General features: G+C 39.2%; 1 protein-coding gene across 1 annotated transcript in view; it reads left to right on the top strand.

Annotated features, from left to right (window-relative positions):
* LOC145986680 (putative fatty acyl-CoA reductase CG5065) overlaps nucleotides 1-16524 on the top strand; it is a 57948-nt gene that overhangs the window by 13811 nt on the left and 27613 nt on the right. Inside the window, exon 2 of the mRNA XM_083120983.1 lies at nucleotides 13840-14088. Within this exon, the coding sequence (XP_082977109.1) occupies nucleotides 13840-14088 (249 nt within the window). The remainder of the gene's footprint in view (nucleotides 1-13839; nucleotides 14089-16524) is intronic.

Genomic DNA, 16524 nt, shown 5'->3' with positions numbered 1-16524 from the left:
AAACCCCACGCTACGATTTCTTCCATTCGAACACCATCTTCCTAGACCATTTCAAGTTGAGGAAAAGCTTCAACAATATCGACATTTGCAGCGATCACAACAAGGAGTAGGTCTTGAATATTAACTCAATGCTAATTTGCAACTTGAACAAGGAAATTCAAATATTTCTTTCCTTCTTAAGTCTACTCTAGGACCAGCAGGTTTCGTAACATCTGCAATTCTCTTCATCTGGCGGGTAGAACACGTCACATTCCCAGACTCATTTCTTCACCCGATGTGAAGATAACCTCGAAGTGAAGAACGACTTTCACTTTTAAGTGAGCTCACACACGTGGTGATGTCTTGCCTGGAAGCCAGTCGAATGCCAGGATGCAGTATGCGAACCCGGCAAAGGTCGTTGCTTGGTTGTGCGTGAGTGCCTTAGGCTCACTTCAGAAGCTGGCACGCAACGACGAGTTTGTACAACTTGCATCTGCAAAGTGACGAATCTTATTTCTACGATGCTTCTTGCTATTCCACTCAGAATTTCCTGGTCCAAAAAAGACGAGGGAATACAGATCTAATTTGTAATAAGAATTTACCAAACACGTTATGCATCACTAGCAATGAAGCCTTAGAATTGTGATACTATCGGGGAATGTTGAATTGAATTGTTGCTTTAAGTCCACTATATGCACATATAGGGACTGGACCTACGGTTTAAAGTGGGATCCGAACCACTATATGCCTCCAACGGGTATCCAACCCGGTACCCGTTGATTACAAGGCGAGGACGGGAACGTTGAAGATCAAATGAGTGCACAAAGCAACAAACGAAGACCTCCTGGACCGCGGATGTAGCAAAAGAAGCCTGCAGAAATTGACTGTGCAAACATGCAGGATGATAGACCATATTCTTCAGGAGGTTATACCAGTGTGCGAATTAACGCCCCCTCCCAACCCCACACAAATAATTTTATCCTGGCAAAATAAAATTATTCCTATCCCTGCCATGAACGTTTTTATCCCCTTCAAAGAAAATTGAATTGGAAGCATATAGCTAGTATACCACTTCATAACTATGTAACAAGCAAAAAAATCATTCGTGTCCAATAATGGTCCACTCATCAAAGATTTCCCTGCCGAAAAGTATGTACAGTCACCAGCAAAAAAACTGGAACATCTAGATCCTGAAATATGTGTGTTGCCTAACTATACGGCGGAGGTAGAAGTTGCCATTGAAAATTTGGTATTAGAATCATCTTGCCGTAGAGTTAGGCAACACACGAGTATTTCAGGATTCATTTTTAATGCTGATGACGGTACCTTGTGGATTAAAGAACACCATTCTGCAACTGACCAACCTCACCGAGCCGAGACAACAGCAGGCTGTTCTCCACTCAAGTTCTCATGGCGTAGTGCTGATATTTTACATATATTAAAGTGTTCTCAAAAATCTTGTGGGTAGGTTATCTGGAAGTTAAGTGTGAACTTGTCAATAGAAATTTGGTCAAGCTTTTCTTGTTATTAGTTCGATAGTTCTTATTGTGAATAAGTATGGGTATTGTTACGATGTATGATGTATAGTAACTGCTTCCAAATTACATACGAATAGATTGACTGATTTGTTGTTTTTAGGGGAAAGTGGGGGAACTGCGACCACCTAAGAGAGATTTTAAAAATCTCAAAAACTGTACGCAGTGTAACAAAAAGAAAATGTGGGCCTGAAAAAGCAATGTTTGTAGTACATCTCTGCGTATCACTTTGCTCCCTGTCGTTAATAGTTATCTCTGTAAACGTCAAAAAGTAACAATGTGCGTGTGAGCGCAATTGCCCTATTGGTAGGGTAATGGCATTCAGTAATCATCCTAACAGTAAATCAATACCATTTTTGTACTATACAGAAACTATATCTTTAAGTACTTATATTTATTAATATGCAGATACAAATTAAATTGAGCACAATTTTGCACAAAAATGCACACATGGGACGGTTATTATGAGAAACGTCTTTGCACCCTTCATGTTCCCATCACAAACAACGTGAGCGTCATTACCCGATAGGCGCCATATTATGTTCTTTGTTTCTCGTCTCATGAAGAACCTCAAATGTTTACTTTATAATAATTAAGAAATAAACAGGAGATACTATTATTATATCTGTAAAATTTTCAAGACTCTAGCTTAAACGTTCCGTCTACTTACCTTGCACTTTTTTCCTTCCCAATTTTATAACAAAATATTACGAATACGTTTTTCGCACCCTGCTTCTTAAAAGTTAACTCCACATGTGCCGCCTTTTGTTTGGTGCCTCGTAGTACTGGGTTCTAGATGTCAGCACAGGTTACTCTTCAATAACACCCTCCGTAACGACTACAGAGGGGTGAGCGCCATTGCCCGCTGAGCGCTATTCCCCCACCTTCCCCTAAGTCCACTTTATGCACAGTAAGGCTAATCGGGAGTGGACCTACAGTTTAAAGTGGGATCCGAACCACTGTGCCAAGGCGACGACGACATACGAATTGAAAATGTACCTAAAATTGCTCATTTCAATAACATGAAGGTTCTTACAGATACAGTTACTACATTTAAAAAGTAGCTAGTTCCAGTTAGAACTCCTCAAAAAGGTAGCCGTTTACTTCCAAACAGTGTTAGAAATAAATAAATAAATACAGAGGCCGTACTCAAGGTCACTGATGAGCGACCTCATTGCACAGTGCTGAAGACTAAGAACAACCATGGCGCAAGAACAGGTGGTGTAACTGAATTCCTACTCGCCATCCGGTTAGAAAAAACTGGTCGTCCAACGCATGGAACTTGTTTTGATTGTACCTACTTTTGTAGTGCGGTCACGAGATAGGCCCCAGGGGACGCATCAATCTTTGTTGCAATCTTCATACCGCGAACTCATGATGTACAGGTAGATTGACATGTTGTTGACCTGGATTTGATTCATTTAGCGTAGCTTTTCTGCCACTTTTGGCTAATCGCAACGATGAGAGCGATTGATGCTATGATAAAGGGACACGCTCAAAGAACAGGCCGAAATTCGAATTTGATACTCCTGGCGTCACAACGAACCATTTCCTCACGGAGGTAGGTTTTGTTGTACTGGAGAAGTGGTGGAAAACTGTCGAGACGAGCTGTCACTCTGCCTACTCTAGACGTTTTTTTTGTCCCGAGACTTGAAACATTTCAAAGTTGTTAGTTTCGCTTTGCAATTACGTTAAACAACACATAAAACACCCTCTGCAAATAATCAACTACCAAGTCCTATGTCCGAATAAGTCGAATAGTAAAAGCACTTTTGATTTGGGGGCAACATTCTTAAGTATCTTATATTATGTAGTGTACTATAAAGATTGGAAGGAAACGAGATAAGGCCCGGGACTTTATGTCCTATAAAACTGTAAAATATGTATGTAATTATGTCATATAAATTGGAAAATATGTCATGAAAAATTACAAATATGTCAGAAAAATGCTGAAATACTCCCAGTAAAGTAAAAAATATGTACAACAGAACTCTCGAATATCTCCCATACCCGATAGAGTAGAGTAGGGGCTGTAATGTACCGAACGTTATTTTTACTTTTGACTGATTTTTGTGACAAGCGAAAAAGGCAAAGAAATGAGAACGAAACTTCTTTACTTCCTGTGCAAGAATGAGAGAGAACATTTTTCCTCAATAATGTTTGCATGTCTATCAATTGTCAGCGGGATAAAAAAAAAGTGCGGTATTATTTTTTCTGTACTAAGAAAAGACGGCACCTTTCTTCTTTCGTAACTTCCATATCTTGCCATCGACAATATGTACTGTCCGTTGTGCTAAAGCTACGAAATAACCGATTATGTGCGAGAGAATTACGAAATTATACAGAAATATGTCTTATCACAACAGCATTGAAGAAATATGTTGTAAAAACGCGAAATTGGTGAAATATGTCAAAATATGATTTGTCAAGTTTGTCTATTTCGGTTGATTTTCATCAGATATGTAAAGATCTCACCCTAATATTAGATCCGAAGCCAAATGAAAAATATGTTATAACATAAAGTCCCGGGCCCTAGAGATAAGTATCGCCATCGTCTCGAAATAGAGGCTTAGACGCGTGTTTGTACTATCATATATTTCGCAGTTCATCATTTATCTTATTTGTCACCAATAGTTGTGAGAAAGGCGGAGGAAAAACAAAAATAACAACATTAAAACAAGAAGAAGCGATGAAAGTTCATATCTCATTTGACAAGTTTTCGATATTGCTCGCCGTTAACTGTTAAATGAAAAATCTGCAAAGATTATATGAATTTTTAGGTAAAAAATAACTTTTCTGGATGTAAATATAAACTTGTAATCAAGTAAACTCTGTTTGCTGTAACCAGAGCCTAAATACCGCTTTGTGTCACATACACATACACATTCCACAATTTTAATATTAAATGTTTCCTTATAAATGCATGAAACAAAGATTTTTATTTCGACAATTCAAGGTGCCTGTTTATATACCATACCTCATGATAATATAGTACGTTCGGAGGTGTCTGGAATTGTCAAGGTGGATATTACATAGCTATCTACGTTCTAGGGGTTGCGACAGGATGCAAATAATATATTTCGTAATTACTATTTTTAAACTTTGTTATAAAAAATTTTCAAAGACAAGAATGGTATTTGGGGTGTGTGGATTTACAGCTTTGGTTTTTCCCCGAGTTTTTTATTGCTTTCATTTGAAAGATTTTATTTCCTCAAAATTTCTGGAGTGTATGTATTCCCATCCTCCTTTGCTTACGCCAGTGCCTCATGAACAGGTTTACATTGAAAAATCAATCTGAAAGATTTCTGTTACAATGTTTGACGTGACTGCATTTTTTATTGTTGCGAAGAAGGATAAACCAACGGCATGGGGTGAAAATTTTCATTGTTAACAGGGACAATTGAGTTGGCCATAACTCGTACCCTCCATATGTATTCATGTATAGGAAACCTTATTTCCAATATTCCATATTAGGTGATATTAGATTAAACGAATGTTTTTAGCCTATGTGAGCATAAAGTGTGCTTAAAACAAACTTTGGCAAACGTATCTTTTTTAGAGTCTATGAACACAAAAATTTTCGAAAAAAAGTTGTGCAAGATAAAGATAATGACAAAAATGAAATGCAATTGAAGGAATATAATACGCAAAATAATCAAGACGGTCCATTTCGAAACACGCGATGATACATAGACATTGATGATGATGATGATAATTTTAGTGAACGGTCCATCAACCAGTGAACAGGAAGCACGTGGTTGGGATTACGAAACCTGTCCGGGCAAAGAGTGAACGACAAACAAGGACAAGGAAATGGACATAAGTTATTGAAAGGTCGTTACGTTGGAAGCTATTGAATGCATTAACCCTTCATCGTTGTCTATCGACAAACACAAAAACGTGATGAAGATGACGGAAGCAGGATGTGTGGATGCCATTAGATGCCCTTGAGCCCAGACCCCATTGAGGAAACCATCTCATAAAAATCTCTCCCGTGATCGACAAAATGACTTGCTGGGCATTTAGTGGAACTCAAGGATACGTTGGCTCATTTCATCAGTGCCTTATCTTGGCTTTGTGCTCGTATGTTTACAGTCGAGTTATGTGTTTGCTAAAAGAGTTCTAAAATAAAGTTGAGTCAGGAGCATCTGAAAGATACCTTCGAGCTTTGGAGTCAAACAGGGGAAATAGTGGAAGAAGAATGCAAATCTTTGTACAAACGGATGGTCTGCATCGCATACTAAAGGGGTTAAAGATGTGCAAAAATACTGCAAAGAGGAAACAGTAGTGAAAAAAACAAGCGAGATATAAGAACAGTTTGGGGCAACAATATTAACTAACGTTGATAAAAACCTCGTTTCTTCAATTTAAAAGAATTAAAACCTAAAGAAGCTTATGGAAGAGAAAAGTGCAGAAGCTCGGTTTATTACCACATCCAGGGACAAATATTAGCGAAGGTGATATCAAACGAACATGCTGAACGTCATTAAAGCCAACACTGATAAAACGCTACATAACTTCAAACTTACAAAAGAAGTGCGCGATTTCAAATGTGACTTCAGTTTTCAGTCTTGTATGAACACAGGATAAATAAAGGGTAATATTCACATTCAAGTTTATTGTCTAATAGCTGCTTTAATTAAGACACAATATACTTTAATTATTGCAATACTGTATCTTCGTTTTTTTTTGTAACTCATATTTCAGCTTTTTGTAATTGGGTTTTGAAAAAGATGTATGTGCAATGAGTTGAAAAGTATTAAAGAATTTCAACCATTGAAGGAATGAAGTTCTCATTAATATTAATTATAAATTGACTGTGACTAAACTGAATGTTTGCAAAAACTTAAAATTGGGGCAAGAAGTATATAAAAAAGTAGCATACGAAGAAATTATCTTATAATTTGTATCTATACTACTGCTAAAGAAACTACACCCAGAATGGCAACGCGAATGAAATTCCGAACTGAGTACGTCGAAATAAAACCACATACTTTCTATAAAGGGTTAATTTAATTTGTTCTGTTTTCGTTCGAAGTTCACTCGAAAGTGCAAAATTTAAAGTGACGATACGGTCACGTTTTGACATTGAAAAAGAAACGCTTCAAGCGTATGAGCATGGCCTCATTTATTGTGCGTACTACACACACACACATATACATACAGGCTCTCAGAAAATTAAGGAAACAGTGTCAAGGTTATGGAAAGCTGCGTGCCCTTCTGGAGGTTAAGGTTTTGTGGCCGATTCAGCGTGTGTTGTGGCTAAGTGCAAGGCCCATTTTTTTCGGCTTGTGGTGTACAAGTATACACCTTCACTTATCAATATTAATCAGCAGTGACAATTGCGCGCACAAGAAGTAATTAATTTTTTTACGAGCCCACTTTCATGCTCGAATCATAACTGGTACTGCTGTTTTAAAGTATGTATTTGAATTTTTGTTACTTAGCGTATGCCACTCTTGGCTATCGCGGCGATGAAAATGAGTGATAGATGAAAGTGATGAAATAACACAAAAGCAACCATTCCCAGACCGGAACTCGAGCTCGGGAACTTCAGCTGACCACTTAGCGAGATCAGGAAGTGACTTAAAGTGGCATCCGGACCACTTCACTGTGCCTAAATCTAATCTAAAATCTATACTTACTTAGAAGTACCATATTGGACGTTACGGTCTTTACAATTGATTCATTGATTTGTTTTAATTTCTTTCGCATTTCTGCCACTGTTGGCTAATCGCGACTACAAGTATGAATGATGAAAATGACACTGATAAAGTCACACTCGGAAAGATTGATTGATTAATTGATTGACTGAGTTGGTGTTTTAAGTCCACTTTATGCACTGTAAGGCTAATCGGGACTGGACCTACAGTTTAAAGTGGGATCCGAACCACTATGCGCCTCTACCGGGTGTCGAACCCGGAACACCTTGATTACAAGGCGACGTAGCTACCACTGCGCCATCGGGGAGGCCCGCACTCGGAAAGAACACCCAGGACTCCTGGTGTCGTAGCACGCTGTGCTAATCACTCCACCATGGATTTCGACATAACTAACAATAAAAAAAGTTGGTAGAGAAATGGCACTGTATGCCCGGGTTCGAGTCCTACTCGAACCCGAATTTTCCCCTTAAATTTCTGCATAGAAAACTTTGTGTCTGCTTAGTTTTGTGTTTTAATTTTCTGTCAGATTATATTTCACTGTGTTTGGCGAACAACGCACCGAAATATTTGCAATTTTTATACCTTCTTATTTTGCACCATTCTGCCTATTTGAGAGAAGGTCAACGTTTCGTTTGCCAACGTCTGAGCTTCGGTAAAACACGTGTACTAGCATTTTCACATAGTTTTACACGCTTCTTCAAAAAAATACGAATTCACATTCCTTGTGACTTCACATGAGCGTAATGACTTTCGGATGTTCCCATGCCTTTGACAGGTTGTCTGGAAGATCCACTTTGTTATGCAATCAAATGTTACCACAAGTTCATAGAGCAGGGTCAAGTGCAAACCCTTGAGAAACAGAGATTCCTGATGCAATCAGTGACATTTTATCACCGCCTGCTCAGATCTTGTGGCAGTATCAAATTGTAATGGGTAGCGCAGAAAACCTTGAACCCTTCTGTCTAGCTCATTGCTCGTGTTAGCGTGGGATTACATAATGTAGAAGAAGAGTTGCATTCTGTGGTTAATGTGGTATGGTAATTCAGAATGTGTACGTCAGCAAAATGTTGAACGGCATGGGCGCTCTTAGAAAATTTTCTGTGGGGAAGGTTTCTAAGTGGAAAAAATGTCCTTCGTACGTCAATTTTTAAGGAGAGAATTTGAGAGAAATAAAGAAGCGAGAAAAAGAGAGTAAATAAGAAAAAGATGCAGATAAAGGAAGAGAAAAGAAAAGGAATAATGAAGAAGGGAAGGAACATACAGATTTGGACACGGACGACAGAGAAGTTGTCCCAAGAGGGGAGTCAAAATCGAATAGTTGTGTCCTTAAGTTGGATGCATTGAGATCATGTTTGCATGTCATCATAAGAGAGAAGTGTTTTAAGGGAAAAAAGATAAATGAAAGAAGTAGTAGAGAATGAGAGAAAGGAAGAGAATTAGAGCCAGGCAAAGGGAGAGAGAGAGAAAGGAAAGAGAAGAGTATGTGAGAGAAATAAATAAACGAGACACACACACATGCAGAGAGAGATAAGAAGCAGTGGCGTAGCAGCCGCCCCCGCAATCCCCTCTCTCTGTGATCCTAAAATTTTATATAATCCCAGAAATTCAGTAGTTACTGTCGTCTATTTAATAAATGAATTTACGAAACAGAAATTAGGTTTCCAGTAACATATCATATGACGACGTCTGCGATAATAAGAAGTGGTGTGTTGTCTCAGCCAGAGGGGCCCGGGCAACATGACATTATGGATCTCCTCCGAAATTCAGAATTAAGTTACTTGCTCATAGATGCCAATCGATAGGAACTTCTCTCATCTCATACCTTTATAGCTACATAGCTTTCGTAAAAGTAGTATAGTGTAGCGTAGTACAGTTGTGAATCGAGTAGAAAGATTCAGTTGTTCAACCGGTCGATGCCTTATTGTTACACAATACCTAAACAAAGAAACTTCATAATTTATGATCTTTTTTATTACCATTAATATTACGTGATATTTAAAATGTAACTTCCCACCAAATATGTCCCCCCCCCCTTAAGCCTCAGTATGAGATTGAAATAAGACCTGAGATAAATTTCCCGCATTGTCCACACCTATTACTTTTTACTTCAAAGAGGCCCAAAAACTCAGCATGTTGGGCCCGGGACAATTTTCCCTTTGCCCTTAGGTCCAGTAGCCCCAATTTCGCCACGCAGGGTATACAATGTATACAGTAATATAAAACGTATACAGTGGTCAAAGTGCTCCAATCCCTCCAATCCCTCCAATCGGCATTTCATTGAGTGACAAATTTTCAGTGAATAATGTCCAGTCGCTGCTTAATTTTCTATCTCTCAAGACTTGAGTCCGCCTCTATTTCTTAGCAGCAGATTGCAATTGACCCTTTGATATTAGCTCACCATTGACAATGTAGAGGTCCAGTTCAACCCCCGTAACTGAAATGATAAGTTTGCTTGAGTATATAACTCAGTATTAGTATTAGAAGCGTAATGTGAGCGTCTCTTACTTTGAATCTTGGCCTGGCATAGCCAGAGGATGACTTTGTGGGTTGAAGGTGCATCCACCTCTAAGTCCAAAAAAGGAGTGTTTACTATCCTTTAAACAATTTCCCCAAACAGTATTTTTTTAAATATATGTGTATTAATTATATGTAACCTACATAAGAAAAACGTTTCGAACAAAAAAATACAAAGGATCACGAACAAAATAGTTGGCTGTGTGAAGCCTCCACCCTCCTTAAAAAAGAATCCTGGCTGTGCCACTGCGTTGAAGTAAGAGAAAACATTTCTCATTTCTTCATCCAGTTATTTATCAGAGATTCAGACCACCTGATTTAGTTTCGACAAACTACTAGACTGATATATAGCCTAAGTCGATGACAAAAAATGGGAAGGAAGGGTTAAAGTTAATTCATTTTACAACTGGGGCGGGGTGGGGGGGGTTAACTATGGTGTGTCCGTTCCACTCTCGCATCATCTCGATGTTTCTTCTTTCCACTGAGGGAAGCCCCAATATTTTACTTGCAGGGGGGACCCCAGAGAACTGCGCTACGCCACTGATATAAAGTAAAGACGCGGCACAGAGAGAAAGTAAGAAAGTGAGAGAAATAAATAAAGATATGTGTGTGTGTGAAACAGAGATACAGGAAGAGAGAAAGTGAGAAACTAGAAAAGAAAGAGAAATATAAAAGAAAGACATGCAAAAAGAGACAGAAGGAAGAGGAATACAAGATCGAAGAAGATCGACATAGAGAAAATAATAAAAAAGAAACAGACAGATAATGGGAGGGAAAACATATTGAAAAAATTGATCAGAAGGTAAACACGAACGATAAGATGGTGAAACTGAGAAATGAAGATCGAAAAGTATAAAGAAGATACAAGAAAAATGGATAAATAGTTACAAATAAAGGGAAGGATGGAGGAGAAGTAGGTAATTTTTCCTTATTCCAAGAGGAGTCAAGCGACCCTCCCCGCTGGTGGCCATGGCTATGGGGTGAATTGAAGTAAATGGATGGGTGTCCGAATACATATACGAGCGTGTGTATAATGTCAGGGTAAACAGTAAGAGGAAAAGAAGTGGTAAAAGGACACTCATAATTATCCAGTGTCTTTCCAGGTAACCGAATCTGAGCCATTGGTTTTGCAATATCATCCAGAGGGTAGAAACCAGAACCAGCAGATGTGGTGCAGTGCCTAGAATTCTCTACGAAGCCAAGAATCATGAATGTTCTCTCATTTTCTTTCGTCATCGTCGCAACTAAACTAGAGAAGGCAGAAAAGCGACGACAACAATGTGATCAACCTTTCCTCTACAGCCAAAGAAGGTCATCAACTTCAATGGGAAATTCGACCACATTCAAAGTGCTCTACGCTGACGTACACTTGCTTGACAGCATTGGGTGTTGCTCTGGGATACCAGTCCTAATCAGGAAGAGTATAAATTCTCGTTTGCAAGTTTCCAAGGTCACTATCCCTCGTGGCTTTTTCGCTTTCGTAGAGATCCTCATGAGAGAAAGAAACGTGGAATATCGTACGAGAATATACCAATATCTTCAAGGCCTGCCACTCCATGTTAATCAGCATGTGCCTTGCGGAAGAGTGAAAAACAAAACTATTTAATGCATATGACTAAAGTCTCACGCAACCTGTATTTCAGGAATACCAAGGCATAGGGTCTGATGTGCAATTTTCGTGGCATGCAAGGTCTTTCCCGGATTCTGTTGCTTCACATTAGTGACGTGACTGAACCTACTTACTTTCGTTTTCTCTGGAATTTATAAAGTAAGACCAGATGCTGAGTAACGATGGTACGGAAGCCGAAACTGCCTTGTTAAAATCGAGTCTTGCTTAATTATACTTCGCTTTTTGTGCCACTTTTGGCTAATTTGCGATAATGGATATAACGAAATTTAAGAAAGACACAAACATCCATGCCCATGCCGGGATTCGAACCCGGGACCCCTGGCGTCCCAGCGCGATGCGCTAACCACTCCGCCACGGGTCCGGCGAGTGATGATATGAGATTGATGAATGGACACTCACAATGAACACCCGGGCCTCGGGAGCGGATGGCTGTTGGAGGCACATAGTGATTGGGATCCCAATTTAAACTGTAGGTCCAGTCCAGATTAGCTTATCTGTGCATAACGTGAACTTAAACTTACTTTCGATAAGTTCGAGGGCCAAGCTCCGTGACGGAGTGCTTAGCAAAGCCGCCTAAGACGCCAGGGATCCCGAGTTCGAATCCCGGCAGATTACAAGTCGACGGCGTTACCACTACGGCATGAGGCAGACCCGTAGACATAAGTACTGTATAACGGTGGGCGCATATATTTGTTTAATATTCCAAGGGTTACCGGCGTCGCTAGCGTAGGCAGGAATTTTATTTCGGAAGGGGGTGGAATTGTAAAGTTGGAAGTTACATGTACGCGTTCTAGGGGGCTGACAAAATGTGTCATTATTACCATTTTTTACCGTTTTAAAAGTTGATCAAAGACAAAAATGATAATCGGGGTCTATTTTAAGTGGGATTTGTGTTTACCACCTTGGTTCTTCCAGATTTATTTACTGCTTTCATTATCAGTTTTGATTTTCTCTAAATTTCGAAGGGGCTGCAGCCCTATCAGCTCCCCCACCAACAGGTAGGCTGTTAAACTTCGAAACAGTAGAACATTTATTGCGTTTCTTAATTAGTGATATTTATAATGAGGAGGGAGGGGTTAAGTTGTCCCATTGTCCATAAAGTCCTTCACAATAACGTCAAAGCATGTAAGACGCGGCGTGAAAACTTTCCAGTGTCCACTGTAGACCGACAATTTCCCAAGAACTTCGAGCCATCGGCTCCAGAAGATCCTCAAGGTTACGTCGAAAATTATCTCCCGTCTTTCGACATGGGAACAACTTTTGCCCAACATGGACACGTGTTGAGGCCGCATTGCGATCTGTGGAAAGTGGTCACCCACTCCATGACCTCCTGCAGTGAATGGAAATTCAGTTTTGTTTTAAATATTACAACTATTATTATTATTTTGTATGTAATTACACATTTTCATTTCTTCCGCCTGGCTAACGTTGGAGAGAAATTGCTGAAAAACATAAAGATTGATGACGAAACGGTACTAAAACGGTCGTAATTCTGGAAATAATTGATCAATAATAAAACTAATGTAACTAAACTAAAATCGAGAAAAGAATTTTACTTTCTGTGTGTAAGGAGAGACCTTCTTGTAAATCAACCTTCCTCCCATGTAGTGAAAATTGCATTCTTGCAGGCGAACGAGGCTCTGGTGCCTGGACCTATATCCAGCATAATCCTCTGTTATGTTTGTGATTGTCGATGATTCCATTTTATATTATATCACTATTAATCCTCATTGTCGCGATTATCCAAAAAAAATAGCAAGAAAGCGACCTACAATTAATCAAACACATGAACAAGAATTTATGTACGCGTACATTCTGCTCGCATTATCCTCATACAATGAGGTAATATTTGGAGGGAATGTTTTCTTAATTAAATAGATTCTATTTTTAGTTTAACACCTTTAAAATACAAAAATATCAAATTGTATGGATACAACAACGACTTTATTTTTTTCCCTTTTCGTTCATAGCACATTTTTTCGGTATTGAACTCGTATTGGAGACCGTTCGTTACAACAGAACAAGTACAACACCCGTGACATATGATATTTTGCTCTTTAATATTTAAGAATATTTTCAAAAGTAAAAACGTTGAGGATTTACTTCGTTCGTTATGCATAACATTTCAATGAATAAGGTTCATTCACAGAAATGTATTATTGTTATTATTTCAAGCTTTCCATCTGCAAAGACAATTCACAAATGTGGTAACACTCGTGCCACCATATATCCTTCAATTTCTCTAACAAGTTCTTATTTTAGTTCATGTGAGTTTGGCTGCAGGAAGTTAATGACGCACTACTTCTCTTTCTGTAACAATTGGGAAAGGAAAGCAAGTCAAACTAACCTCATACTTTAAAAAAATAGTTCATAAATAGTATTGAAAACAAAGAAGTTCTGTACTTGATTCAAATTGAACATTATTTCTAGTGACATTTTATCTTACTAATTTTAATTTTAGGGTATATGTATCACAACTCTGATAACATCCAATGACTTTTTTCTATTTTCTTCCCAGATTTTCGACATCTTGAAGCGAGAAAACCCAGAAGCCCTCAAGAAGGTGGTAGCGGTGCAAGGTGACGTCACACTGAAGGGCCTGGGTCTGAGGGAGATGGACCAAAATCTCTTGGCAGAAGAGGTGTCGGTGGTTTTTCACTCAGCGGCGTCCGTGAGGTTCGACGACCCGCTGAAAGTCGCCATAAGGAAGAACACTACAGCAACTCAGGAGGTCGTTCTGCTCTGCAAGCAGATGCCCAAGCTGGAGGTCAGTGAATATTGACATAGCATTCTCACTTCTTTTAAATACCAGATCCTTAGCAATGCAGCGTGAAGAGGATTGTATGCTCTTCAGGGTAAATGGTCCGTCGAGTGCCTTGTAGCTACTTAATTTGAATTGCTTTATTGCTTCCGAGACGAGGCGTCCTTGTAAAAGACGAGAACGAGAGCGTACCGAGCGGCGACGCGAGATAATTTCAGCCAAGTGGGCTCAAGATTCCTTCTTTCCTTCATCTTCACTTTCTTTCTCTTTTTCCCTTTGTACATTTTTTACCTTATCTCTTTCTTTCTTTGTTCCTATATTCATCTATCTCTTTTGTTTCTCTTTCTTCATTTATTACTATATCTCTTTTTCCGCCTCTTCTGTTTATCCTTCTTTCTTTCTCTTTCAGCAGTTACCTCATATCTTTTTCTATCTTCCTCTGTTTATTGTAATTTCTTTCTCTTTCTTTAGTCTGTTTTTCCTTCTTTCATTTTTTGTGTGTAACCTTATCTCTTACTTCTTCCTGTTATCTTCTCTCTTTCTATCTTCTTCGGTTACCTTATCTCTTTCCTTCCTCCTCTGTTTATCCTTCTTTCACTTTCTTTATCATTTTCTTTCTTTCTCCACCGTTACTTTATCTCTCTCCTCCTTTTTCATTCTTCTTTCTTTCGGTTTCCTCTTCCTTTTTCCTCTCTTTTTCTTTTCCTTTCTTCATCTGTTACTTTCTCTCTTCTTTCCTCCTCGGTAAATTTGTATTTTTTCTTCCTCCCTGTTTCTCTGCCTTCCCCTTCCTTCCTATGTTTCATTACCTTTTCCACTCTTTCTCCTCTGCTTCTCATCTCTCCGTAGCCGACGTCGTCACCTTGTAATTAGGGATTCCCAAGTTCAATACCCGGTGGAGGCACATAGTGGTTCGGATCCCACTTTAAACTGTAGGTCCAGTACAGTTATGCTCAGGTAGGCTACTCGGAACTGGACTCAAAGTGGAATCTGAACCACTGTGGAATATGCCTCCACCGGATCTCGAACTCAAGTCCTCTTGATTACACCGAGACAAATTAGTATGTTGTGATTTTGTTGTTCCACTTTGGGCTAATCGCGACGATGAGGATAAATGATGAGTAGATGAAATTAATGAAGAAGTAGTCACAATAACACTCGTGCCCAGGTCGGGAATCGAACCTGGGAACTCCGGTGGCGACATCGAAAGTCGACCACTCAACACCTTTGGTTACCGAGCCGGTGGACACCTTAGCAGCTATTATACGTTATCGGAAGGCTACAAAAGAGAGAGAGAGAGAGGGAGGGAGGAAGGAACAAAGAGATAATCTTCCTAATTCGTGACAAGAGACAAGGCTGTAGCAAATAACAAACCTCTACAAAGTACAACTTTTAATCACTGATATTATCATCACTCTTTGTTCTTTGTTCTAGCACAGCTACCGTTCAAGGCTGGACGCTACTTAGTGAATATTCACACATTTCATCTCTGTTATTTTTTTTTTGTCGCAGCGGTTTCCGCGCATTATGGCAGCCATTAATACAAATTAGAAGAGAATAAAGAAGGAAACTGGAAATTCAAGGTCACTGTTAAACAGTTAAACATATCTTCAGCAGTTTTTTTTTAAAGAAAACAATTTCGAGTCGTAAATAGTAACGATCATAATTGCACTAAATGTGGACACGAAAATGACAAAATGTTTCGCAAATGAGCAAAAAGTAATCATTAGAATGAATATTGCACGGCACGTAAAATTGTCGCTAACATTTATGGAAAAGATAACAACATCATTACATGCAAGGAACTAAAAGCAATTTTGTTTACTGCTTCAAATGTTGCGCAAGCAACCAATTTGCTCTGATTTTTATTTAACGTCGCTTTTCTACCACTTTTGGATAATCGTGACCATAACGAGTGATGATACGATGAACTGGAATTCGAACCCGGAACCCCTGTAGTCGTAGCGCTCTGTGCTAACCACTCCGCCACGGAGGTCGAAAGCTCCCGGAAGACTTTTATCCCTGAAGATGATGACATTAGCTCTCGAAAGCTCGGAAAACTTTAAACCTTGAATATAAGATTGACGTTAGCTCTGGAAAGCATGTAAGGAATTGACCTGGCTGATGTCCCGAGATTATCTCTTCACCATTCTCCGCCAGGAAACCTTCAATAATTCTTTAAATTCATTTTTCGAATATGCAGGAATCATAGGGGTGCGCAGACCCTCTGATTAGGGGGTGGAGGGCAAAAGTCTTGATGAAAATTCAGTCGGGAAAGAAAAATCTCATTTTATCTCACTCTCATAGGCGTAGCTACGGGGTGTGCCGGGTGTGCCTAGGCACACCCTAATGGGCTGCTTTATCAAAGAGAATTAAAGACAGATATTTCAATAAGAGAGAAAATAAGCGGCAGTTTGTACGAACTTGAAAATGTCATTACTT

Source organism: Lepisma saccharinum, chromosome 4, assembly GCF_977018435.1.
Source record: "Lepisma saccharinum chromosome 4, izLepSacc3.1, whole genome shotgun sequence".
In the NCBI taxonomy this organism is placed as follows: domain Eukaryota; kingdom Metazoa; phylum Arthropoda; class Insecta; order Zygentoma; family Lepismatidae; genus Lepisma; species Lepisma saccharinum.
This window is presented reverse-complemented; position numbering and strand designations above follow the sequence as displayed.